The sequence below is a fragment of the Onychomys torridus genome, chromosome 1, assembly GCF_903995425.1.
Source record: "Onychomys torridus chromosome 1, mOncTor1.1, whole genome shotgun sequence".
NCBI classification, from domain to species: Eukaryota; Metazoa; Chordata; class Mammalia; order Rodentia; family Cricetidae; genus Onychomys; species Onychomys torridus.
In genome coordinates, this window is record NC_050443.1 from 2,998,815 (window position 1) to 3,025,359 (window position 26,545).

General features: G+C 49.2%; 1 protein-coding gene across 4 annotated transcripts; it reads right to left on the reverse strand.

Annotated features, from left to right (window-relative positions):
* Positions 1-455: 455 nt before the first annotated feature.
* Hspbp1 (HSPA (Hsp70) binding protein 1) lies at positions 456-25,035 on the reverse strand. 4 transcript variants are annotated; one of them, XM_036184264.1, is made up of 9 exons: positions 25,007-25,035; positions 23,713-23,924; positions 21,969-22,264; positions 19,394-19,598; positions 17,005-17,229; positions 5,198-5,353; positions 5,023-5,119; positions 4,205-4,316; positions 456-914 (listed from the first exon to the last, which is right to left on the reverse strand). In XM_036184264.1, exons 3-9 carry the CDS (start codon positions 22,170-22,172, stop codon positions 840-842), a joined length of 1,074 nt encoding a protein of 357 aa, XP_036040157.1. In that variant the 5' UTR covers positions 22,173-22,264; positions 23,713-23,924; positions 25,007-25,035; the 3' UTR covers positions 456-839. The 4 variants fall into 4 exon arrangements, with proteins under 4 accessions (XP_036040157.1, XP_036040159.1, XP_036040151.1 ...); XM_036184266.1 differs by lacking the exons at positions 23,713-23,924; positions 25,007-25,035 and adding an exon at positions 22,996-23,411; XM_036184258.1 differs by lacking the exons at positions 23,713-23,924; positions 25,007-25,035 and adding an exon at positions 22,597-22,767 and having other exon boundaries at positions 21,969-22,261.
* Between the last annotated feature and the right edge of the window lie 1,510 nt (positions 25,036-26,545).

The following is a 26,545-nucleotide window of genomic DNA, read 5'->3' on the forward strand; positions in this document are numbered from 1 at the left end:
CGTAAGACAGTTGTTAACACTAGTTCTGCTCCCCATGTCTCCTTTGCAGCCCGGGACCCTAGCCCATAGGACAGTGTTACCCACATTCAGAGGGGTTCCCCTCTCCCAATTAAACCTTTCTGGAAACAGTCCCATAGACATACTGGAGATGTGTTTCCATGGTGATTCTAAATCCAGCCAACTTGACAGTGAAGATTAACCTTCACATAAAACCTCCTTTAGAGAGGGTGAGTTGGCTCCATGGGTAAAGGTGCTTATTGTGCAAACCTCATGACCTGACAGATTTGATTCCCAATACCCACATGGTAGAAGGGGAGACTGCCCCCATGTTCTCTGACCTCCACCTGAAGGCCACGTCCCCTCCCTTACACACTCAATAAATAAACATGTAAACATTTTGAAAAGGGCAGATGGTCCCAGAACAACAAAGGCAGGAAGATGGAAGGAGACAGTAGTTCTGATGATCAGAGCAACTTTTATTATCCCTTTAGTGACCCCCCCAGTCTAAGCTTATGGAAGCCCCTCCTGCCTTCCCTAAGAACCTTGCAAAAAACAAAAGGAAAGAGTACAGGGGGGGGGGGGAGTCACGGGAGAAATGCTTTTATTGGAAGAGCAGTGTGGACATGAGAAGAAAGGAACAGAAAGCAAGGGAGGGGTCCAAGGGGCCAGCACCTTTCTCGGCACCCCCTCCAGGGGGCTGCTCAGAGACCGGCTAGCAGGCCCAGGCCCAGGCCCAGGCCAGAACAAGGCCTGGCAATCCCTTGGGAGAGGGCGCCTGGTAAGGAGGGAGGCAGGAAGCCTGGGGTCCCCACGGAGAGAATGCAAGAAGCCACCTGGTCTCATCGATCCATGCTGTCGTCCGTAGGGCTGGAGAAACAGGTCTGTAACAGCTTTTCACAGAACTCCAGCTCCTCCTGGATCGGGAAGAGAGCAATCCTGAGCACAGGGCCAGACCTGCCTCCTGGAGACTCAGCAGCCAGGACAACCCTCTCTACTCCTGGCCACCACCTGCCCACCCCAGTAGCCACCAAACTCTGCTCAGATCACACACACTTGCCCCCCTCAGGGGTTTCTGAGCTTTGGAAGAGAGAGCCTGGGGCCTCCCAAACTGGTCGGTCCTCGAATCAGCCCTGTGGTTCTCATATATCCACCACAGGTAAAGACGCTGGCCACCAAGCCTGAGGATCTGAGTTCAATCTCTACTACCCATGTTGTGGAAGTTAAGAACTGACGACTCCCATTTACTAATTACAGAATCTCTGTTTTGTGAGATGGAAAAACCCCACAAATGGACAGTAGTATCAGGACATAATATCATGAATATAATAAATCAATACAATTAATGTAATTGATGAATGCCATATAATTATGGAATGAATACTGTGAATGTAATCAATACCACAAATATAATTAATATCCTGAATGTAATTAATGAATGAGTGTAATTTAAAAAATAAATTTTAAAAATTAAAAACAAAAAACTGACTCCCACAAATTGTTCTGTGACCTGCATGGCACATACATGCCCCCACACACATAATAAACAGATGAATGTAAAAACTGTTTAAGCTGTATTTTTATGGAAGGTGTGAAGAGTGTTTTATGTCAGTATGTGTACACTCCTGTGCGTGCATGTATGGGGAGACTAGAGGTTCCCAGAAGCCATCTACTTTGTGTGTGTGCACATGTGTGTGCAGGTATGAGGGAATGCACAGACACATGGGTGTGGACACCAGAGGTTGAAAACAAACATCTTTTTCACCAGCTATCCATCTCTTTCTCTTTTCTTTTGGAGACAAGGTCTAACAATGTAGCCCTGGGCTGGCCTGGAACTCACTCTGTAGACCAAGTTGGCCTCAAGACTCAGAAATCAACCTCTTTCAGCATCCCCAGTGCTAGGACTCAAAGAGTGTGCCACCTTTAATTTTTTTTTAATGTATTTATTTATTATTTATACAGTGTTCTGTCTGCATTATGCCTTCGGGCCAGAAGAGGGCGCCAGATCTCATTACAGATGGTTGTAAGCCACCATGCAGTTGCTGGGAATTGAACTCAGGACCTCTGGAAGAACAGCCAGTGCTCTTAACCTCTGAGCTATCTCTCCAGCCCACCATCCATATTTTTTGAGACACAGTTTCTCACTGAACCTGGAATTCACTGATTCTACTGGACTGGCTACACCAAGCCACAAGGAATCCTCACTGGCTGCGGATTGTGTATACCTGGGATCTGAGCTCAGTTCCTCGTGGCAAGCACTTTGCCAACTGAGCCATGTTCCCTGCCTCAAAAACCTGTTCTTCTAGCAGTGTTTGTAGTGGTGAGCAAGTGAGGACACCTCACACCTCCTTTAAGAGACAGCTACCAGCACTCGGGAGGCAGAGCCAGGAGGCAGAGGCAGGTGGATCTCTGTGAGTTTAAGGCCAGCCTGGTCTACAGAGTGAGATCCAGGAAAGGCACAAAGTTACACAGAGAAACTCTGTCTTGGGGGGGGGGGGGGACGACACACGGACGAACACAGCTACCTCAGGATTTCAAGTTTGAGACCACTTTGAACTAACACAGTGAGAACCTACCTAAAAAATAAGAGGCAGTTAAATCAATGAGGCCATGATATCCAGCCTTGTCTTTATTTTTGAGAATTTTCAAAAGTAGTAATAGTAAGTCCTGGTCTGTCCACCTGGTGGTGGTCACCTCGAAGGTGGGCCCTGTGGTCACCTCAAAGGTGGGCCCTATGGTCATTCAGCTCAGGGTCTCCTGGGAGATAAGTGAAATGTAACATGTAGAACCCCCCACATTCTCCCCGACACCAGGCCAGGCTGGGCTGCAGCTTCCCGTGCTCCAAGGTCACAGTTCCTGGGCTGAGACAGGACGGGTGTCCTGCCTCTCCTTACCAATATCCCTGTGTAAGCCTCAGGGGAGTCCACAGAGGCACAGAGGACATGGCCAGGGCATGTTTGCTATGCCTAGCTTTGTCCAAAGTGGCAACACTGAAGCAGTGGGGACGTCCCAAAATGCATGGTCAAGGCTGGCAAGGTGTGGCCGCAGCTGCAGAAGTGCCCGCTGCTGACAGCCTGACAACCTGACTTGGATCCCCAGGACCCACACGTCAGAAAGTTGTCCTGTGACCTCCACACAAGCGCCATGACATACACACATGATCACACACGGAGGTGAAAAACAACCAGCCGAGGCTGCAGAGATGGCTCAGTGGCTAAGAGCACTTGACTTGCTGCTCTTGCAGAAGACCTGGACTCCCGCTCCCAGCACCCACATCAGGCAGCTCACAACCATCTGCCGTTTCAACTCCAGGGGTTCCAATGCCCTCCACTGGCTTCCAAAGGTACCCCACAAACACATAAACATGAACATATAAGTTTAAAATAAAAGTTTTGTTTTGGTTTGGTTTTTTGAGACAGAGTTTCTCTGTGTAGCCCTGGAGGTCCTCCAACTTTCTTTGTAGACCAGGCTGGCCTCAAACTCCCAGAGATCCGCCTGCCTCTGCCTCCTGAGTGCTGGGGTTAAAGGCGTGCGCCACCACCGCCTGACTGAGCTATCTATTTTTATCTACTTCATTTATTCGCCTATTTAATTTGCTATTTAAGGATGTCGATCACTTTTGTGGTACATAATAACTAGTCAGTTTATCATTTTCAGCGATTTATACAACAGTTCTCTCTTCCCGACTGACACAGCATGCAGCCCAGTGTCTGCTAGGGGAAACACAACAGTGAGAGAAGGCAGGGCGGACTGGCCCATGGGCCACAGGGCCGGCCCAGGACCCCCTCTACCTGGTACTCCTCATGCTGGCCCAGGACCCCCTCTACCTGGTACTCCTCATGCTGGCCCAGGACCCCCCCCCTCTACCTGGTACTCCTCATGCTCCTGCACCAGGACCCCCTCTACCTGGTACTCCTCATGCTCCTGCAGCAGCCCCCCTCTACCTGGTACTCCTCATGCTCCTGCAGCAGGACCCCCTACCTGGTACTCATGCTCCTGCACCAGGACCCCCTCTACCTGGTACTCCTCATGCTCCTGCAGCAGGACCCCCTACCTGGTACTCATGCTCCTGCACCAGGACCCCCTCTACCTGGTACTCCTCATGCTCCTGCAGCAGGACACCCTCTACCTGGTACTCCTCATGCTCCTGCAGCAGAACCCCCTCTACCTGGTACTCCTCATGCTCCTGCAGCAGGACCCCCTCTACCTGGTACTCCTCATGCTTCTGCAGCAGCTGGCAGCGGTGACGGAGCAGCTCCTCCAGGCCCAGCTCAGGCTCCCGGCACTCACGCACGCCCTGGGGAAAGTCTGTCACAAGGCTGTAGGAGGACATGAGAGCAGACCTTAGGACCATCTACAGTGAAGACCACAGCCCAGCTCCAAGCCCCCACCACAGCTCCTGTGGGAACCAAGGTATGCCATGGCCCTATAGAGGGTCTTGGCTCCCCATCTGTAAAACTGCCCTCCAGCTGCTACATATCACTGTGGTGAATAGAAAGTTTAGATGGTGACTGCCACGATGTCTATGCTGCCTCCAACATGGTCCAGGTGTGTCCAACCGTATGACACTGTGACATAATGCTGTCATCTACAAAGTTCATGCTGGAGAATGGTACAACTGTGTTATTTGAAGAAATCTTACAATGTTTTAAGTACATTTACAATTCTATATTGGGCAGCATTCACAGCAACACTGGGGCACATGTGACTCAAGGTCTGCAGGTTGAAAAAAGAACAGGGGGCTGGAGAGATAGCTCATTGGTGAAGAGCGCTGGCTGATCTTCCAGAGGTCCTGAGTTCAACACCCAGTAACCACATGGTGACTCACAAGCACCTCTAGTGGGATCTGATGCCCTCTTCTGGTACAAAGGCGTACATGCAGATAGCACTCATGTGACCCCTGCTCCTCTCTGGCCTACACACTCTTCATCTCCCATAGGAATAGTTCCAGTGTAGGGTCCCAGTGTAGGATCTGGCTAGTGGGGACTCCATCCAAGGCCCCCTCCTCCTGGGGCCCCAACACACCTGCACAGGGCTCCAAGCACGTGCTCATGGAAAGGGCTGTGTTCTGTCCTCACGAGGGCCACCAGCTGCTGGACCATCCCCATAGAGCAGAGGGTTCCTGGGGAAGAGCTGAGGGAGTCAGGGGGGAGGCTCCACACCACCCATGTCCCCAACATGTGCCCTTCAGCCAGCTCACCTTTGTGTTCGGGGTGGCCCACCAGCAGGTTCTGCAGCAGGAAGGCTGACTTGACCTTCAGCTTCTGCACTTGCTGCTGCATGGCCCGCATGAGCACGGAGAACCCATCCAGGCGGAGGAACTGCAGCAACCCTGCCTCTTGCTCTCGGACCAGACCTGGAGGGAGGGGCAGAGCTCTGAGGCCCCAGTCACCATGGCCACCAACACCATCTCAGTTATTACAGCTATCAACACCACCCATCACTATGTGTTGTGGACCAATCTTTTTGTACACTGTGAAGAGGTGTCTTTGCCAAGGCTCCTTCTGATTGGTTTAATAAAGAGCTAAATGGCCAAAAGCTAGGCAGGAGGCATAGGTGGGATTTTGGGGAAGAGAGAGGAAGAGGAGGAGGAATCTAGGCATGCAGGAGAAGCAGAACACATGGAGGAAGCAGGATGGGCAGTACAGAGATAAGGTAAAAGTCACAGGGCAGGCCAGGCAGTGGTGGTGCACACCTTTAACCCCAGCACTCAGGAGGCAGAGGCAGGCGGATCTCTGTGAGTTCGAGGCCAGCCTGGTCTACAGAGTGAGTTCCAGGACAGGCTCCAAAGCTACACAGGGAAACCATGTCTCAAAAAGCCAAAAGAAAAAAAAAAAAAAGAAAAGAAAAAAGAAAGTCACAGGGCAAAGCACAGATTAATATAAACGGGTTAAAGTTATAAGAGCTAGTGGGTCAGGCCGAAGCTAAGGCTGAGTTTTCACAATTAAAGTCTCTGTGCCATTACCGGGAGCTGGCTGGCAGGACAGAGAAAGGCTCCTTACAACTATCGCCATCCCAACCAGCATTATCACCGCTAGCACTACTGTTACATTATTATATATCACTAGCATTGTCATCATCCCAGTCAGCATTATCATCGCTAGCACTACTGTTACATTATTATATATCACTAGCATTGTTATCATCACCGTCAGCATTATCACCGCTAGCACTACTGTTACATTATTATATATCACTAGCATTGTTATCATCACCGTCAGCATTATCACTGCTAGCACTACTGTTACATTATTATATATCACTAGCATTGTCATCATCCCAGTCAGCATCATCACCGCTAGCACTACTGTTACATTATTATATATCACTAGCATTGTCATCATCCCAGTCAGCATCATCACCGCTAGCACTACTGTTACATTATTATATATCACTAGCATTGTCATCATCCCAGTCAGCATTATCACCGCTAGCACTACTGTTATATTATTATATATCACTAGCACTGTTATCATCCCAGTCAGCATTATCATCGCTAGCACTACTGTTACATTATTATATATCACTAGCATTGTTATCATCCCAGCCAGCATTATCATCGCTAGCACTACTGTTACATTATTATATATCACTAGCATTGTTATCATCCCAGCCAGCATTATCATCGCTAGCACTACTGTTACATTATTATATATCACTAGCATTGTCATCATCCCAGCCAGCATCATCACCGCTAGCACTACTGTTATATTATTATATATCACTAGCATTGTTATCATCCCAGTCAGCAGCATCACCGCTAGCACTACTGTTACATTATTATATATCACTAGCATTGTCATCATCCCAGCCAGCATCATCACCGCTAGCACTACTGTTATATTATTATATATCACTAGCATTGTTATCATCCCAGTCAGCAGCATCACCGCTAGCACTACTGTTACATTATTATATATCACTAGCATTGTTATCATCACCGTCAGCATCACCACCACCACCATCAGCATCACCAGACCATCACTATTACCACCACCATTACTAAAACCATCATCAATACCAGCATCATCACTATGGCCATCACCACCATTTCCATTAACAAGACCATCATCACCACATCACCATTACTACAGCCATGAACAATACCACCATCTCCACCATATCACTATTACCACACAACCAGCATTACCATCACTAACATAATCACCACTAAACCACCAACCAGCACCACCACTACCATCGCTATTACCATCACAATCACCACTGCAACATTCTTTAGTCCTGTAACCATGCTCACTGTCACACCATCACCACACCACAATAATGACCATCATCATGACCACCACCGCCATAGAGTTCACCTTCATACCCTCTTAATTCATATGTATACCTCGGTGTCTTCAGTATCTTCACTAAGCAACTATCACATGGCTGAACTCCAGAACACTTTCATCATGCTGTACCCACTCCCAGTTGCCCTCCCAGCCCCGGCCCCGGGTCTACTTTCTCTCCCTATGGATCTACCTCTCATGGAGACCTCATATGAATGGACTCACACAATATGGGCCCTCTGGGATCTGACTCTATTTACTCAACCAAATGTTCTCAAGGTCCATCCACGTATAAATTCTACCTCACCTCCTCCTACAATAGAACAATATTCTGTTGTAGGGGCAAACCACATTTTATGCATTATTACTTTTTACTCTTCACAAGTACCCTACAGGTAGGTGCTCTTGGGTTCCCTTTTACCTAATGCTCATTCATTCATTGCTTATTTTGGTCTTTTTCTGTTTGAGTACATGATACATATGTATATATATGTGTTCTTGTGTATAGAATTGTGCATGCATGTGGAGGCCAGAGGTCATGTCAGGTGCTGTCCAGAATCACTGCCCACCTTGTTTTTTAGGACAGGGTTTCTCACTGAACCTGTAGCTTCCCCAGTTAGAGTAGGCTGGATGGCTAAGGAGCTCCAGAAACCAACTGATCTGTGCCTCAGGTTCTGAACTCAGGTTCTCAAGATTGCAAGCACTTTACCAACTGAATTGTTTCCCCAGGACTTATTTAGGTCTTTAAGATAAGGTTTCAGGGGGGCTGGAGAGATGGCTCAAAGGTTAAGAACACTGGCTGGTCTTCCAGAGGTCCTGAGTTCAACTCCCAGCAACCACATGGTGGTTCACAACCATCTATAATGAGATCTGGTGCCCTCTTCTGGCATAAAGGCATACATGCAGACAGAACACTGTATATGTAATAAATACATAAATCGTTAAAAAAAAAAAAAGGTTTTGTCTGTCTCAGTCTGGCCTCCAACTCACTCACATCGAGTAGATACTCTGAGCTCTTCTTAGTCTTACTGCCTCCACCTTCAAAGTGCAGGGATAGTAGGTATGCATCATCACACATGGCTTAAATTCCCATTTTACAGACAAGCAAACCAAGGCCAAGAGAGCCAGGCTACGGAGCATTCATGATCTTTATTCTGAAGGCAATGAGGATTCTGTGTAGCCTCCAAGCAGGGCAAGAGCCAACCAGGGATGTGGCTGCAGCAAGGCCAGCTCCTGGACAAGCTCCAAGCCTTTGATGCTCGTGCAGACAGGGGCCGCTGCAAGGTCAAGGCCACTAGGTACCTGGCATGTGACAAGTGAGACTAAGGAGCTGGGCTGTTCCTTTCAAGTTCACTGAAATACCAAGCCAACAACCAGAAAGGGTGTAAAATTTTCCATTAGACACAACTCTGTTGCTTCATAAAACTATATGCCAACCATTGGAAATTCTACACCCAAACTGAGATGTACGGAGTGTAAAATGCATACCAAGTACTTCTGAAGAGGGCAGGACAAAAAGACATAAAGCATCTCCATAGCAGTCCACAGCAGGGGGCTGGGCAGATGGCTCAGTGGTTAAGTTAAGAGCACCGGCTGTTCTCCCAGCCCACCCAGGTTCACTTCCCAACCCACATCGTGGCTCACAAGCACCTGTAACTCCAATCCCAGGGAATCCAATGCCCTCCCTCCTCCTTCTCAGGAGTCAGTCACCAGGCATGAAAAACACCCATACACACAACATTTCATACATATAAAAAAATTTAAGAAAAACTTAAAAATTGGTCTGTATCCATTGTGTGCTCCAAATACTATAGGTAATAGATAACTCTTTTTTTTTTTTTTTTAATATTTTAGTTGTATGTGTGTGCACATACGCATGTGACTACATGTGCCCACAGAGGCCAGAAGAGGGAGATCAGATGCCCTGGAGCTGGGTCATGGGCAGTTAGTGATAAGCAGCCCGATCTGGATGCCAGGAACCAAAGCCAGATCCTCTGCAAGAGCAGTATGCCGCTTGTTGTTGTGAACTGCTGAGCCACCTCTCCAGCTTCTTTGTTTCCTGTTTCAAATAGTGACTTATGTTGTGTAGGCTGGCCTGGAACTCATGATTCTCCGACCTGAACGCTGGGATTACAAGCATGTATTACCATGCCTGAACTTTATAAATGTCATAAAAGGAAAAGACCTGGGGGCTGGCTCAGCAGTTAGCAGCCCTGGCGGCTCTTACAGAGGGTCCAGGCTTGGTTCCCAGCACACCCGTGGCAGCTAATGACCATCTGTAACTCCAGGTCCAGGAGCCCTCTTCTGCCCTCTGTGGACACTTGAACTATTTGTTTGCTTAAAGATTTATTTACTTTATGTGCACTGGTGTTTTGTTGGCATGCATGTCTGTGTGAGGGTGTCGGATGCCCTGGCACTGCCGTTATAGACACCTGTGAGCCTCCATGTGGTGCTGGGAATTGAATGCGGTCCTCTGGAAGAGCAGCTGGTGCTCTCAGCTGCCGAGCCTCCTCTCCAGTCCGTTTCTTTGTTTTAACAGAGGATGGGTTGTGGTGATGAGCACCTGCAGTCTCGGCCTTCAGGAAGTGAGAGGACTACTGTCGGTCCACGTCCACTCTGGTCTAACAGCAAATACCAAGGCAGCCACGACTGTGCAGGGAGACTGTCTCAAAGAGCCGAACGAACGCAGGGCTGGGGAAATGGGTCGGCAGGCAATGGGACAAGTGCTGCCAAACCTAAGTTTAATTGCCAGGACCTGCATAGTAGGACAGAGCCGATTCCCACAAGTTATCTCTGACCTCCAGTCACACACACACACACACGCACACACACACAATGTAATTTAAAAAACCTTTTAAACTGAAAACAGTAAGAAAAGGGGCTACAGAGATGGCTCAGTGGTTAGGAGCACTAGCTACTCTCCCAGGAGACCTATGTTTAATAACTAGAGCCCGCTGGGCAGTGGTGGCACACGCCTGTAATCCCAGCATTGGGGAGGCAGAGGCAGGCAGATCTCTGTGAGTTCGAGGCCAGTCTGGGCTACAGAGCTAGTCCAGGACAGGCTCCAAAGCTACAGAGAAAACCTGTCTCAAAAAAAATAAATAAATAAATAACTAGCGCCCATATGGGAGTTCACAACCAACTGTAACTCCAGTCCCAGGCAATCCAACTCTTCTAACCTCCTCTGGCACCAGGCACACGGAAGTGGTAGACATTCATGCAGAAAAAACACCCATACATATAAGATAAATTTTTAAAATTTTAAATAATAATAACCGGGTGGTGGTGGCACATGCCTTTAATCCCAGCACTCGGGAGGCAGAGGCAAGCAGATCTCTGTGAGTTCAAGGCCAGCCAGGTCTACAAGCAAGTTCCCGGACAGGCTCCAAAGCTACACAGAGAAACCCAGATTCTGGAAGGAAAAAAAAAATAGTTGCTGTGGTCATGGTATCTCTTCACAGCACTAAAAACCCTGAGACAGTGGCGATCTGCAAAAGTCTAACTATGGAGCAGGGGTGTGATGTCCAGGCCGGGTAGGGAGGTTCTAGGCAGTATGGTTCCATAATGATGGCACACGTGCCCACATATAAATGTCAGGGAAAAAAAAATCTTAAAAATCCCAAAGCAGAGCCAGATGTGACAGCACACACTTGTAATCCCAGTATCTGGGAGGTGGAGGCAGGAGGATCTATTCAGCAAGTTCAAGGTCAGCCTGGGAATACACAAGACCCTGCCTGAAAAGGAAGAGAGAAGCCAAGGCCAGTGAGACGGCTCAGAGGGTAAAGCACCTGCTGCACAGACAGGCTGGTCTCCGTCTAATCCTCTGGTCCCTCATGAAGGTGACTAAGACAACTGGAGAGCTGGAGAGATGGCCCAGCCGTTAAGAACTCTGACTGCTCTTCCAGAGGACCAGGGTTCAATTCCCAGCACTACATGGCAACTCACAATTGTCTGTAACTCCAGTTCAGAGGACCTGATTGACACCCTTACACAGGCAAAATACCAATGTGCATTAAAATAAATAAATATTTAAAAAAAAAAAAAAAAAAAAAGAATGGACTCCACAGTTGTCCTCTGGCCACCACAAGAATACCGTAATACTGTTTTGGGTTTTGTTTTGTTTTGTTTGCTTTGTTTTTGTTAAGCAGCAGGCAAGAGGATCTCTGAATTCGAGGCCAGCCTGGTCTACAGAGCAAGATGTCCACAGAGAAACCCGATGGGGTGGGGGTGGGGGAGGGGGTGGGGGAGGAGCAGTGGAAATCAAGCCAACAGAGGTGCATGTCTACCTCCCTGCCCTTCCCTGTCCCTTCCCCCACCCAGGCCCTCACATGCCTGACTCCAAGTGACCCATCTCCGAGTCCTTCTGAAACCCTTTCTCTGCCGAGACAAAGAACCACTTACACCAGTGCCGTGACAATGCAACAGAGTCTGTGCCCTCACAAGAGAGGGGCAGGAATGCAGTAATGTCCCTGCCTCGGGCAGTAGGAGCCCACTGACCAAGCCCTACCGGTTCCTAACCCAGAGGCCTCGAGAGCAGCCACACATCACCACCATAAAGCCACCCAATGCAGGGCAGACGCCACTCGACTGTGCACTTTGAAGTGGTTATGTGAGCTCTGCTTCAGAGTGAAATGGCAGTGTCCGTGGTAGCCCGCCCCCTTTCATCTGGAGACCCCACCACGCTCTGAGACCGCTCAAGCCACCTGAGGCTTCTTGCCGCAGTCCCTAAACGCTTTGCTCAGCAGCAGGCCACCATGGAGACAGACAGCCAAGAGCAGAGGATGTATGTGGGCTCAAAGACAGTATCACTGATAAAGTCCACTGCCCTGCTGGCCAGGGCCTCACAAAGCAAGAACTACTTAAGTAGGCTGCTCTTGAGCGGCGACCCACAGAAATGGTGAAAGATGACAGTCACTACTGTGTGAAGAAGAAAGAGAGCCAAGGCAGTCCAAGATGTGCTGGGCAGAACCTTCTAGGTGGTCAGTTACCAGATACATGCGAATGAGCAGAGAAAGAGAGGCTTCTGCATGCATGTCTGCATATTATACGCACACACACAAAACACCTTATATCATACCCACCACGGACACCATACATCATACACAGTCCAAACCACATACCCAAACCAAACACACCACACACACACATTCTCATTCCCTCTCTCCCTCTCCCCCCCCCCCCCCTCCCCACAGAAACGCGTACCATGCACAAGAAAGCAGCCAGGTGTCTGGGACACTGTACTTTTTACAGACACCTTTGTTGTTTGTTTTGCTTCCCTTTCCTTTTCTCCTCTACCCTCCTCACCTCCCTCCGCCCTTCTCTCCCGAGGACCTCATATAGCCCAGGCTATCTTTGGACTCACTATATACCCAAGGATGACCTTGAATTCCTAATCCTCCTGACTCCACCTCCCAAATGCTGAGGTGAATGCACATGCATCCACATCTGGTTTAGGTGGTAGCAGAGATCAAGCCCAGGGTTGCCTGTATGCCAGGGATGTGCTCTACCAACTGAGCTACATCCCCAGCTGTGTCTTACTAGCCTTGAACCTTCCAAGTGCAGCCCAAGCTAACCTCAAACTGGCAGGCACCCTCCTCTCAGCTCCCAAATGTTGATGACAAGCGTGTACCAACATTCTCAGCACCCTGTATTTTTAATACTATAGAATGTCTTCACTCGAGGTAGGGAGTACTTAAGACACATTCTTTTTTGTTGTTGTTTTTTGTTTGTCTGGTTTTTGGTTTTTCAAGGCAGGGTTTCTCTGTGTAGTTTTGGTGCCTCTCCTGGATCTTGCTCTGTAGACCAGGCTAGCCTCGAACTCACAGAGATCCCGCTGCCTCTGCCTCCCGAGTGCTAGTATTAAAGGCATGCGCCACCATAGCCTGGCTTTAAGACACATTTTTTCTGTAGATAGACCCCAGGCTGTCCTGGAACTCACAAAAATCCTCCTGCCTCAGCCTCCCACTTACCAGAATTATAGGTGTGAGTCACCACATTCACCTTATTTAATGTTTTTCTGAAAAGGAGGATGGGACTGGACATGCTGGAGAGATGGCCCAGTGGTTAAGAGCACTTACTATTCTTCCAGAGGACCCAAGTTCGGTTCCCAGCACCCCATCAGATAGCTCCCAACTACTTATAACTCCAGAGCCAGGGAATCCAGTGCTTCTAGCCCCTGTGGGCATCTACACTCAAGTGAATTCTCCTGCACACAATAACATGCACACACAGAACTAAAAATAATTTAAAAAATAGGAGTTGGTGGGGATAGGGTTGGTGGTCATGGTAGTGGTGGTGGTGGTGGTGGTGGTGGTGGTGGTGGTGATGGGGGGAGGTGATGGTTTGGGGGTGGGGTGGTGATGGTGGGGGAGGTGATGGTGGTACTGGTGGGGGTTGGTGAGGGTGGTGATGGTGGTACTGGTGGGGGTTGGTGGGGTAGTGATGGTGTAGTGGTGGGGGTTGGTGATGGTGGTAGTGGTGGGGGTTGATGGGGGTGGTGATGGTGTGTGTGTGGAGGGGGTGGCTACGCAGTGCACACCTTTGATCCCAGCACTTGGGAGGCAGAATTAGGTGGATCCCTGAGTCAGAGGCCAGCCTGGTCTACAGAGTGAGTTCTAGGACAGCCATCCATAACACAGAGAAACTCTGTCTCGAAAAATAAAAAACAAACAAGAAAGATAGGGGCTGAAAAGATGGCTCAGCAGCTAAGAAGACCTAGGTTCAGTTCCCAGTACCCACATGGCAGCTCAAAACCACCTGTGATTTAAGTTCAAAAAGATACAATACCCTTTTCTGGCCTCCTCAGGCACTGCACACATGTAGTGCATACATATACATGCAGGCGAAAACCTCATGCACATTAAAAAAATACAAGTAACAAATCTTGAAATAAGTAGATAAAACGTATTAGAAGAAAGCTTTGCAAGTCCCTCCCCATCCAGTTCTAGGTCCGGCTATAGCAGACTGGGGCACAAAGGCCTGTTCCTTACCCTCGGGCTGGGCTGTCCTCTGTCTCTCTCCCTGCCCCTCCCTGATTTGGGCATGACTTTCATAAGGCTGCCTACCACAGCTCAAGATGCAGGAGAGGTTAGAGGCTCCTCCCACATCCTCTCTCTGTCTCCCCAGCTCACTCTCTCCTCTCCACAATCTAGCTCTGTAATGCTCTTTGGTCTCAAAATCATGGCAATCCTCCTTGCATCCTGGGATCACATACAAGTGTAGGCCGCTAGGCCTGGCTTTACATATCCCATTTCAAAGAGTCAGACCGGGGATGTTGGTAGTTGGTGGTAGGATGCTAGGGAAGCATCCTTTTTTTTTTTTTCCCCCAGAGCTGAGGACCAAACCCAGGGCCTTGCGCATGCTAGGCAAGCCCTCTACCAGTGAGCTAAATCCCCAACCCCATTTTTTGTTGTTGTTGTTGTTTTTTGGGTTTTTTGTTTTTGTTTTTTTTTCCGAGACAGGGTTTCTCTGTGCAGTTTGGTGCCTGTCCTGGATCTCGCTTTGTAGACCAGGCTGGCTTCAAACTCAGAGATCCACCTGGCTCTGACTCCTGAGTGCTGGGATTAAAGGTGTGCGCCACCACCCCACCCCACCACCACCCCTCCACCCCGGCCCCTAGCATTCATGAAACGGTGGGTTCATGAGCCAAGCATCCCAGAGCCCTAGAAAGATACAGACAAGAGAATGAGAAATTAAATGTCATTTTCTGGTACAGAGAGAGTTCAAGGCCAAATGTGGTATACATGAGATCCTGTCTCAAAAATGGAAAGGAACCAGGTGTGGTGGCGTATGACTTTAGTCCCAGCACCTGGGGGGAGGCAGGAGAACCCCTGAGTTCAATGCTAGCTAGTTCCAGGGCAGCCAGGGCTACACAGAGAAAACATGTCTTGGAAAAAAAGAAACGAAAAGAAACAGTCGACCTTGTAGGGATAAACAAGGGACAAACAAGGAGTCCCCGTATGTCCTCACAAGCCCACTCCCAGGTACATCCCCCAAGAAAGGGAACATGTCAACAGACAAGACTTGCAACCCCTGCTCACAGCAGCAGAACTGCCAAGAGGCTGAGACAACCCAGACTCCCACTGGCAGATGGACAGATAAACAAAGTGTGCTGTGTCGATGCGCTGGAATGTCATTCAGCCATAAAAAGGAATGAAGTACTGACGCAGGCCACAACAAGGATGAACACTATGCTCAGTGAAGGAATCCAGAAGCAAAAGGCCATGCGGGGCACCCAGGTCTGTTTACAGGAAATGTCATGGACGGGCAAACCCTCAGACACACTAGACTAGTGGCTGCAAGAGCTGAACTCCGGGATCTGGGAAGGGAGCACTGCATGCCTACGGAGTCCGGCTGGAGGTGATGGACGTTATGAAGTTGAAAGGGGTGCACAACCTTGTGAATACACTAAAAAATACTACATTGTGCACTCTAAAAGGATGGATTTAGCTGGGCCTGGAGGCACAGGCTATAACCCAAGCAACTTGGAATATGGAGGCAGGAGGATGGCAAGTTCGAGGCTTCTTTGAACTGTAAAGTGAGTTCAAGGCCAACCTAGGAAAACTTAGCAAGATCCTGCCTCAAGACCAAAAGGTTTCAAGAGCTGGGGACGTACTTCAGAGTACTTGTCTACCACATACAAAGCCCTGGGTTTGATGCCCAGAACCCCATAAACGAAGCGTGGTGGTTCCTATCTGCAATCTCAGCACTGCAGAGGTGGGAACAGGAGACTGTAGGAGAGGCGCTCTTAAGGCCCCACCCCTCCCTAAGAAACTGCAGTCCACGGTTGCTGGCGGAGGGGGAGGAGGAGCCATCTCCCTTGGTGCTGTGATCACTGGTAAGTTGCCTTGGCTTAGGCAAATAAGCACCCACTGGAGCTCATGAGAACAGCCCTAATTAAATGCAGTAGGTCACAAAAAGCAACAGAGACGGCAAAGCAGGAGGGGACTTGTTGGCAGATGAATTTCTGTGAGTTCCAGGCCAGCCAAAGCTACATAGTGATACCATCACAAAAAATAAATAAATATATATATATATATATATATATATATATATATGTGTGTGTGTGTGTGTGTGTGTGTGTGTGTATACATATATATATATATATAAATACACACACATAAACTAGGGCTTGTGACATAGCTCGGCAGATACAGGTATTTGCCACCAACCTGACAACCTGAATTCAATGCCTGGAGACCACACGGTGGAAGGAGCCCCATACACTAAATACATCAATTATAAAAACAAAACAAAGCCCAGCACTAAACAAATGCCCCGCAATACTGGTTTCCTTTCTCTTCCCAAGCTGACACCACGTCTAAGCCAAGCTCCTCTGTCCATGCTTTGGTCCCCCTGCTTCACAGGCTGTGTAGAGGGTAGAGGTACTCACTGAGGACTCTACCCTGTCTGGAGAAGTACTGGTTGTTATGACTGGGGAATGCCCCTGTGTCTCCAGCCCATGGAGGCCACGAACACAGCTCAGTATACCACAGCATGCGGGATGGTCCCCAAGGCAGAAATGAAGACTGGTATGTGTGAGGTGCTCAAGCTGGACCACAAGGTCATTGACCACTGCTGCCCAGGTATTGTTGGTGTCTGGCACCTCACAGAGTCCCAACAAAAATGGAATCAATGAATAAAGGGAGCAGCCAACCCTTTAGCCCCTGTGGATCCAGCAAGCCCCAGGCCCTCCCCCAGCAATCCGGACACTCACAGGAGATGGCGAAGAGGGCCTTGACGCGTACCGTGTCGCATGAGTCCCGGTCCAGCAGTCGGAGCAGCTTGCGCAGGGCGCCCAGGCCCAACACCTGCTCCTGGATGGCTGCAACGTTCTGACTGCATGTGCCGATGAGCTGGGCTGCCCTCCAGCGAAGCCCTGCAGGCCCTGCCTCGAGGTATCGGCCCACCAGCAGGTGCATGCCTGCCAGCTGGCAGAAGTCTACAGACAGGAGAGAAAACTGTCCAAGCCCCCGTTCACAGGCTGACCTCCTCGCCTTAGATGGGACTAGATGTAGAAACAGCATGAGAGGAAGGGCTGGCTAATGAGCGTGGGGACTCGCTCAGGAGTGATGAAAAATTCTGGAGGGTCTAGGGCTAAGGCTGCAGCTCAGTTGGCAGAGTGCTTGCCTAGCACTCGGGAAGCCCTGGGTTTGAGTCTCAGCACCTCAGAAAACAGGCTCAAAGGCACACTCAGCACTCAGGGGGCAGTAAGATCACAAGTTCTAGGTCATCCTCAGCTACACAGGAAGTTTAAAGCCAGTCTGTATACATAAGGCTGTCACAAGCTGGTCAGGAGTGGTGCAGTCCTTTAATCCCAGCACTGGGGGAGAGGGGCAGTTCTCTGTGAGTTCAAAGCCAGCCTGGTCTACAGAGTGAGTTCCAGGACAGCCAGGGCTACACAGAAAAACCCTATCTCAAAAAACCAGGTCACAGCCGGGTGGCGGTGGCAGCGGCGCACGCCTGTAATCCCAGCACTCGAGAGGCAGAGGGAGGCGGATGGATCCCTGTGAGTTCGAGGCCAGCCTGGTCTACAGAGTGAGTTCCAGGAAAGGCTCCAAAACTACACAGAGAAACCCTGTCTCAAAAAACCAAAAAACAAAACAAAACAAAACAAAACAAAAAAAAACAGGTCACAAAACAGATGGGGAGGAACTGGGGGTACATGCCTATAATCCTGTGAGACAGGAGGATCAAAAGTTCTGTATGGGCTAGAAAGCGAGTTCAAGGCCAGCCTGGCAACTTTGTGAGACCCTGTCTCAAAATGCAAAATGAAAGGAGGGCTCAGTAGCAGTGTGCTTGCTTGACACGTTTGGGGTCCTGAATTCCATCTTTACATCACACACAAAAAAACGTTCTGAAACCCGGCAGGTGATAGCTGCGCAGTATCATGAATACCCTGTAACTTCAGCACTTACAAGGCACAAACAAGAGGGCTGCTACAAGTTCAAGGTCAGCTAGGATGTTATAGAAAGACTGTCTCAAAAAAAATCAGTCAAATAACACTAAATGAATGCTACTGAATTATATACACTTGAAACGGTTATTTCTATTTTGTGACTTTTTTTACTTTACTTATTTATTGGGGGGCATGCACATGTCATGGTACAATTTTGGAGGTCAGAAGAAAACCTCTAGGAGTGATTTGTCTCCTTTCACCACGTGAGCTCCGGGAACTGAACCCAGGGCACTTGAACACTCCTGCAGTACCGGCACCGGGGTGATAGAGGGAGGAAAGTCAGGAGCTCAAGGCCAACCCCACTCACACAGCAAGCTGGAGGGGAGCCGGGAATGCCTGAGAATCTGTCCCAACAGTAGCAACAAAAAGAATGTGGGGCTTGAAAACGGCTCGGTGGTTAAGAACACTTGCTGTGTGTTCTTGCAGAAGACAACACCCACAAATAGGTGGGTCACAGCTGTCTCTAACTCCAGTTCCAGGGGATCTGAAGCCCTCTTCTAGTCTTCCAGGACACCACATACGTATGTGTATCACATACGTATATATATGCAGGCACTCACACATACACATACAATAAAAATATCACACGCCTTTAATCCTAGCCCTCGGGAGGCAGAGGCAGGTAGAACTCTGTGAGTTTGAAGTCAGTCTGGTCTACAAAGCGAGTTTCAGGACAACCAGGGTTACACAGAGAAACAGTCTCAAAAAAAAAAAAAGAATGTGACCTGTGACCTACAGAATGCACCTTGACCCTGGCTGCTCCAATGCCATTTCCCACCCTAGAAGCACGCCTCACTCTTCCTTGACAGGACTGCAGTCTGTTCTGACCAGGCTAGCCAAGCCCACCTCAGGACCACTGCTCTAACGCTCTTTCCAAACCAGGGTGACCTCACTTTACCGCTCCACCCCAAGTCCCTCCCTTCTCGTCCTCTAGAGAGCGGCAGTGGATGGCCATCAGATTAGGGGGCAAGTGACCAGTCTCAGGACAAACCTGCCACCACGGTGACTTGGTGGGGTGCAAGAAGGGCCTTGCTCCTGGGGTAACAGCAGGGAGGGGCTGGGAGGAGATGGTGGTGCGATCCAGGAGAGAAGGGATGAGGGCTGAGCCATTCAGCATGGGGGACCTCTGGTGGGGGCTGGGGGGTACCTGCCGCATTGTCCATGTTCTCACACAGGTCTGCCAGCAGCTCCAGTGCCCCTTCACGCTCCTGCTGGTCAGTGGCCAGCTCAGCTTCACCAGCAGTTGGGGGTGTGGGCTGGGACAGCACCCGGAGGCAGCTCTTCATCTGCTCCACCTCCTCTCGCTGGCCCCGGAAGGCAGCCGACATGGCTTCCTGCAGCCACTGGCGTCTCTAGGGAAGAAGGAAGAAGGGTGGGGAGAGAAGCGGAAGTCTCAGCCATTTCCTAGGCAGTGACACTCATCTAACACTGGGAAAGCATAGCAGCCTCATTCTGTAGTTCAGTCAGGCTTCCAACTCACAGCAGTCCTCCTGCCTCGGCCTCCCAACTGCAGGGATTAAAAGCATGTGCTGTCACCGTCACCACCAGCACCGGCAGGGATACAGCTTTACTCACAAATTCTTTTCTAGTACTAAGGACTCAGTCCTGAAACAGGTTAAAGGAAAAGGGGTGGGGGGTGCCTTCCAGGGGATGTGGGTGGTGAACAGAGTGGCAGAGGAAAATAGACAGGACATGTAGTGTGAGACATGACATGACAACGTGACAAGCGCTGTGGGGTAGGAATGAGAGTGGAGGGCCGGGGAGTGGAGGGGGGCCTGCAGAACTACATGGAGTCATCTCGGAGGGGCATGTGTAAGCAATCAAACAGGCCAGGGAGTACAGGTGGATCCTAGGAACAATAGTCAAGGCGGAGGCAACCACCAGGAGGCCAAGGTTAAATAAGGGAAGAAAAAAGTTGAGGAGAGGAAACCCCTGAGCAGAAGAGCAGGTTAGGCTCATAGGCAGTTGTTAAGGCCCAGATTTTGCTCTGAATGAGGTGGGTGGAGCTATGAAAGGAGTGTTCTCAGCAGAGAGGTAGAGACAGGACTGAGAAGGGTAACAACAGAGACAAGAAGGCGTAGGCGGAGACTAAGTGGTCAGCACGAGAAGAGTGATGGGCTGACGTGGGGCATACGCCTGTAATCCCAGCACTGGGGAGGACTGCATCAGTGTGAGAAACAGCCTGGGCTGGGAAAAGAGACCCACCTGAGGCACAGTCTAAGTGAGAAAGATGGTCAGGACGAGGCCGGGTTCTGTCCTGACCACTGGCAGCTGGGGAGGTTTGAGGATGGCTACACTGAGCAGGTAAAACACTGAGTAGGTGCCCTCACAGTGGGGGGAGAGGTCTTTGCAACTTTACTGACACTCTGAGCTGGACAGTTCTGTATCGTGACACATGTGCTGAGAATGACATGAGCTTGAACGGGCATTCCTCGACTGCACTCTCCTCCCTCCTCGTTTGACCCAGCTGGGCCTCCGCCTTTAATCCCGCCCAGCACTGGGGAGGCCGAGCCAGGCACCTCTGTGAGGCCAGCCAGGTCTATAAGCAAGTTCTTGGACAGCTAGAACTGTTACACAGAGAAACCCTGTCTCAAAAAACCAAAAAAAAAAAAAAAAGAGAGAGAAGGAGAAAATGGCTCTACCCATTGCTAACTGTCCTCTGGAAAATTTAAAAAACAACACTAGAAAGCCCAGAAAATGAGGCGAAATCAACAAAGGACACACACAAGGGCAAGTGTGTACAGAGGAGAACCAGAAGACTACACTGTCCCAAGAGGGGAGCTGCAACGGGCTGAAATGACCAGCACACACCTGCAGTCCCAGGACTTTGGAGGAGGGGGCAGGAATCAGGAGGGCAAGGTCATTTTGGCTAGCCTGATCTGTATGAGCCCTCAATCTTGACAAAGGAAAGAAAAGGGGGAAAGAGGCTGTAAAGGTTTGTAATCATCCTCCCAGATAAATTGGGGCAAGCTGTCTCATTGTTCTGTGCCTGTTTCCTCCTTGGGCCGTAAAGGTTCAATGACACAATGTATACAGATCACTCTGTAACTTAACTGAATTACTACACTGTTTCTATGTATAGTAACTGTCAGCTACAAAAATTACATGTAAAATTCCTACCAACCTTCAAGACAAAACTCTGTCAGGTTTTACTATGGCTATTCCAGATGCACTGATTTAAAAAAAAAAAAAAAAAGGAAGGAAATAAATAAATCAATCTGAGGCATAGAGGAAAAAAAATCTGAGGCTCAGAAAGGATGTGACTTGCCCAACCAAGGTCATGGTTGGCTCTAGGCAAAACTCAACCGAACAGTATGCTGAATACAGCCTAGTCCACACTGGAACGTCAGAACTGCCTTATGAAACATTGCCATTACTACTATTATCACCATCAATTTGAAAACATGGGGATTGCAAAGATTAAATAATATACCCAAGGTCACACTTGCGGGGACAAGGCTGAATCCAGGTCTGCCTCAGTCCAGAGAACCCCAGTTTTTTTGGGTTTTTCTCTTTGCCCTCATCACGAGACTATTCTGCCTCCCAGAATAAGGCTGTGATCCGACACTCCACAGCTGACCTTCAGTCTCCCACGACGCCACATTTGGACTCTCGCTCACCACCCGGAGAGGCAGCGGCTTCCAGCTCACTAAGCCACTCTCCCCCGAGACGCGAACGTCCCCAGGCCCCTCGGCACGGCTCCTTGGGTCCTCATTCTTTACCTCTTCGCTCATGGGTTCCGGCGGGGGGTCTGGCTCCTGAGAGCCCGCAGTAATAGCCATCTGCAGCAGGCCTTGGAGGTTCCGGGGAGGCCGCGGATTGCCTGAGCCCCCCGCCGAGGAGCCGCTGCCCCCCGACGAGCAGCCCTGGGAGGCGGGAGGCAGCGCGAGGGGGAGGCGACTGCCCCCCGGGCCTTTGTCTGCCATGGACCTTTTATGAAGGGAGAAGGCGTTGAAGGAGGATGACGGTCACCGCTGCGGCAGCTCTGGCATCCGACGGCCCGACTCCCGAGGGTCTGCTGAGAAGGTGGCGTTTGGGGAGCGTGAGGAGCCTCCTCATGATCCCAAACCATTCTGCCTGCACCCACCTGAATCCTAGCCCCCTCTCCTTCCTTCGTACCAACGGGACCCTTCCTCAAATCCAGACGCCCCTCCTTCCTCCCCAGCAACAGGCCCCACCCACTCCCTGGCAACGAGCACCCCCACACCCCCAGGCTCCACAGCTTGCTTCCGCGTCTCTTAGCAACTCCACCGCCCCGCCTCCATGGCAACAAGGCTTCTCTCAGTCTCCTTAGCAACAAGTCCCCTCCCTTGTCTTTGAAGAGGGGCTCCCCAGTGGGCCTGATCTCACCTTCCTGGGTCTAGAGCCGCCACCACGCCTAAAGACAGACTCGCCGGCACCTGACTCTGGTGGGCGCCGCCATCTTTGCCGGAAATACGCACGGTCTGAATCGGAAGTGCCTCACGCCAAGCTGTTTTGCCCGGTTCTAAGCAGCAGCACTTCTCAGCCGATACGGTACTTAGCTCCGCCTCTCCCGACTAGCCCCCCCCATTTGCCACACCCCCATTAGCGCGTTTATTATAAGCCCCGCCCCCTCGCTCCTTGGCGCCCCTTAGAGAACACCGGGCTCTCATTGGAAATGCAAACTCCTCCCCTTCCAGGCATAGACCCCGCCCATCCTCATTTTCCCCGCCTCTGTTCTAGGCCTTTCGGCCTTTCCCAGTCAAGTCCCGCCTCTATCTTAAGCACCTGGACCAGCTGCCTGTCCCGTTTGGCCACGCCCCGACGCAGGCCACGCCCCCTCTGCTTAGGTCGGGTCGATTTGTACATCTCTTCTGATTTTAAACAGCAGTTTCTACTGAGCCTTGGGATATCGCCCCTAGTATTCAGTCTCACTTTTTCCTCGGCCTCAGTTTCCCCGCTTGTTACCGGTGGTGTATGTTATGTCTGTGTGCGGCTAAGCTTTGTGTGTGTGGGAAGCAGTCAACATCAGGTGCCTTTCTCCTTCAATCTCTGCCTCATTTTTGTTTAATCTTTTCCGAAATTTCCTTTAAAGATGATTTTTAATTATGTAGGTGGGGGGTATGCACGAAAATGCAGATTCCTATGGGGCCAGAGACAGAGGATCGCCTGGAGCTGGAGTTACAGGCGGTTTTGAGACACCCATTTATGGGTGCTAGAAACCAAGCTCAGGTCCTCTCCAAGAACAGTAAGTACTGTTGACTGCTGAGCCATCTCTCCAACCCCTCAAATTATTATTATTGCTGTTGGTTTTTAATTTTTTAGATGTATCTATTTACCATTTGTGTGTGAATGTTTTGCCTACAAGCGTGCGAATGCGCCATAGTTGGATTGCCTGGAACTGGGGGTGTGGATGGTTGTGAGCCATGTGTGAACCTGAGTCTTTAGCAACAACAAGGCCTCTTCGCCACTGAGCTCTCTCTCTCTGGCCCACCCAACCCCCACCTTTTGGGTTTGGTTTTGGCCTTGGTTGATTTTCTGTTGCTGTTGTTTTGTTTTGTTTTGAGCTGGTATGGAGCTCAACTTGATCAGGCTGCCCTCCAACTCTTCAGTATCCACGTGCCTCAGCACCCTGAGTGCTGGGGAGATGGCTCATCGGATAAGAGTAAGAGCGCGGGCTGCTCTTCAGCAGTCCTGAGTTCACTCCCAGCAACCATCTGTAATAGAAGCAGAGTCCCCGTAGTGTGCAAGACAGAGCACTCATATACATGAATAAATAAATCTTTAAGAAAAAAAAAAAGGTGTGCACCTCCATGCCTGGCTTATTTTGTGTATGAGTGTACTGCACACACACACACACACACACACACACGCACGCACACGCATGTGCATCATGTGCGTGCTTGGTACCCTGGTGGTCCAGAAGATAAGACCTGTTCCCTGGAACTCCTACTACTGCTGTTCACAAATACCTTGGTGACTTAAAACAACACTCACTTTTATATTACGGTTGTGAAAGACGGGACTCTAAAATGACTGTTTCTGAGCTGCAGTCAAGGAGAGGACAGGAGCCCTTGAGGCCTCTGGTGCAAAGCTGTTCTCCATCCTTTTAACAGCTTCCAGAAACCCCTAATTTATTCACCTGTGGCCATGTCCCTCTGGCCTCTCCTTGCATCTCCTTGCCTGACTCTCATCCTCCACCATTCTTCTTACAAGGAGCTTGTGATTATGAGGGACCCACGCCCACCAGGGTGTTCTCTTTGCCTCAAGATCCTTAACCAAGAGCGGGGTGTGGTAGCACACACTTTAAACTCAGCACTCAGGATGCAGTCAGACGTCTGTCAGTTTGAGGATAGCCTTATCTATTTAGCAAGTCCTAGGCCAACCAAGGCCTTCTAGTAAAACCCTCTTACCACCACCACCACCCCAAAAAAAATCCTTAACAGAATCTCATCTTCAAAGTTTCCTTTGACATATAAGGTTCTTGGAATTAGAACTGGAATGTGGGTCTATGTATAATATATACATGTATGTATATATAATGATATATGATGTCACATAGTATAAATGTACACATGGCATATTTGTATGTATATATGAATATTATACACACACACACACATCATGCTGGTAGCCTAGATGAAAGCTCCCATGCATTCTATGAAAGTTACAATATGATACCTAGATATCCTATGAAAACTTTACAATAACCTGTAAGGAATGTAATCATATAACTTTGCCATCTCTACTGAGACACTCCAGGGCAAAAGGGGTCCTATTAATTAACAATAGCATATACCTGTAATCAATACTTCAGACAAACAGGAGTTCAAGGTCAGCCCCAGCTATATATCAAGTTCAAGACCATCCTGGACTACATGAGCTCCTGTTTTTAAAAGGAAAACAGAGAATGGGGTTAGGGAGAGAACTCAGTTAGCAAATAAAATACTTGCTGCACATGTTTAAGGACCAGAGTTTGATCTCTGGCACCCAGAGGGTGGCTGTGGTGATACATGCTTGTGATCTCAGTGATGGAGAGGTGGAAACCAGAAGATCCCTGGGATGCAATAGTCATCCTGTATAACCTAATTGGCAAGTTGGTGCTGAAGAGATGCCTCCACAGTTAAGAGCATTGACTGCTCTTCCAAAGACCTGAGTTCAAGTCCCAGCGACCACATAATGGCTCACAACCATCTATAATGGGATGTGATGCCCTCTTCTGGCATGCAGATGTACATGCAGATACTCATACATTTTAAAAAAAAAAAAATGTTTTAAATCAAAAATCAATCCAGGTGGTGGCAGCATACGCCTTTAATCCCAGCACTCAGAGGCAGAGAAGGGCAGATATCTGAGTTCTTCAAGACCAGCCTGGTCTAAACAGAGAAACCCTGTCTCAAAAAACAAATAAAAAATCTTTAAAAAAAAAAACAAAAAAAAACAAGGTGGACAAGTCCTGAGGAATTAAGCACATGTGTGTATTCACATCCGTGTGTGCGTGCGTGCGTGTGCACACACACACAAATACTAAATTACAGAACAGATGTGGAGAGAATATGTTATATGCAATATGAAATTTTCAAAATGCAATTTATGTTTTTAAAAGAAATGAAAGCTTATAATAATTACAGAAGACTAGGCATAAACCAAAGACATATGATGGCCAGTTTCTAAAGCCCTAAACGGCTGCTTTCTTGCCTTCCTCCTTGCCTTTGGTCACTCACCTCTGGACACTCTGGTCTCTTCAGTGTCATAGGACATGACTAGCATACTCCTGCCTCAGGACCTCTGCACTTGCTCTTTCTCTGCCTAGAAGACTCCTTGTCTTTTGTCTGTATGATTCATTTACTCCCTAGCCATCCTATCTAAATTCATACTATTTCTAGAAACACTTCCCAGGAGAAATAGCTTGGTGATTAAGAGAGCTTGCTCTTCAAAGACCAGAGTTCATAAGCAGAGCAGTGGTGGCGCACGCCTTTAATCTCAGCACTCGGGAGGCAGAGGCAGGCGGATCTCTGTGAGTTCAAGGCCAGCCTGGTCTACAAATCCAGTTCCAGAACAGGAACAGCACAAACCAGGACTGCCCACAACAGCTAACAACTTCTTTGCCCTGTTTATCAGCTGCCTCTCTGCTATCACGGAAATCCCATAGGTGGAGGAATTTTGTTGATTTAGCACTCTGCCACATCCTTACCACTCAGGACACTACGTGGTTTGGATGTGATGTTCTACCCTTTTTTTTTTTTTTTTTTTTTTTTTGAGCTGAGGATAGAACCCAGGGCCTTGCGCTTGCTAGGCAAGCATTCTACCACTGAGCTAAATCCCCATCCCAGATGTG

Coding starts and splice junctions, on each gene's coding strand:
- Hspbp1 (XM_036184264.1), bottom strand. CDS start 22,172: ATGGCAGACAAAGGCCCGGGGGGCAGTCGCCTCCCCCTCGCGCTGCCT. Junction 19,599..21,968: donor CGGAACCCATGAGCGAAGAG/GTAAAGAATGAG, acceptor CTTCTTCCCTAG/AGACGCCAGTGGCTGCAGGA. Junction 5,120..5,197: donor GGGCCACCCCGAACACAAAG/GTGAGCTGGCTG, acceptor GCTCTTCCCCAG/GAACCCTCTGCTCTATGGGG.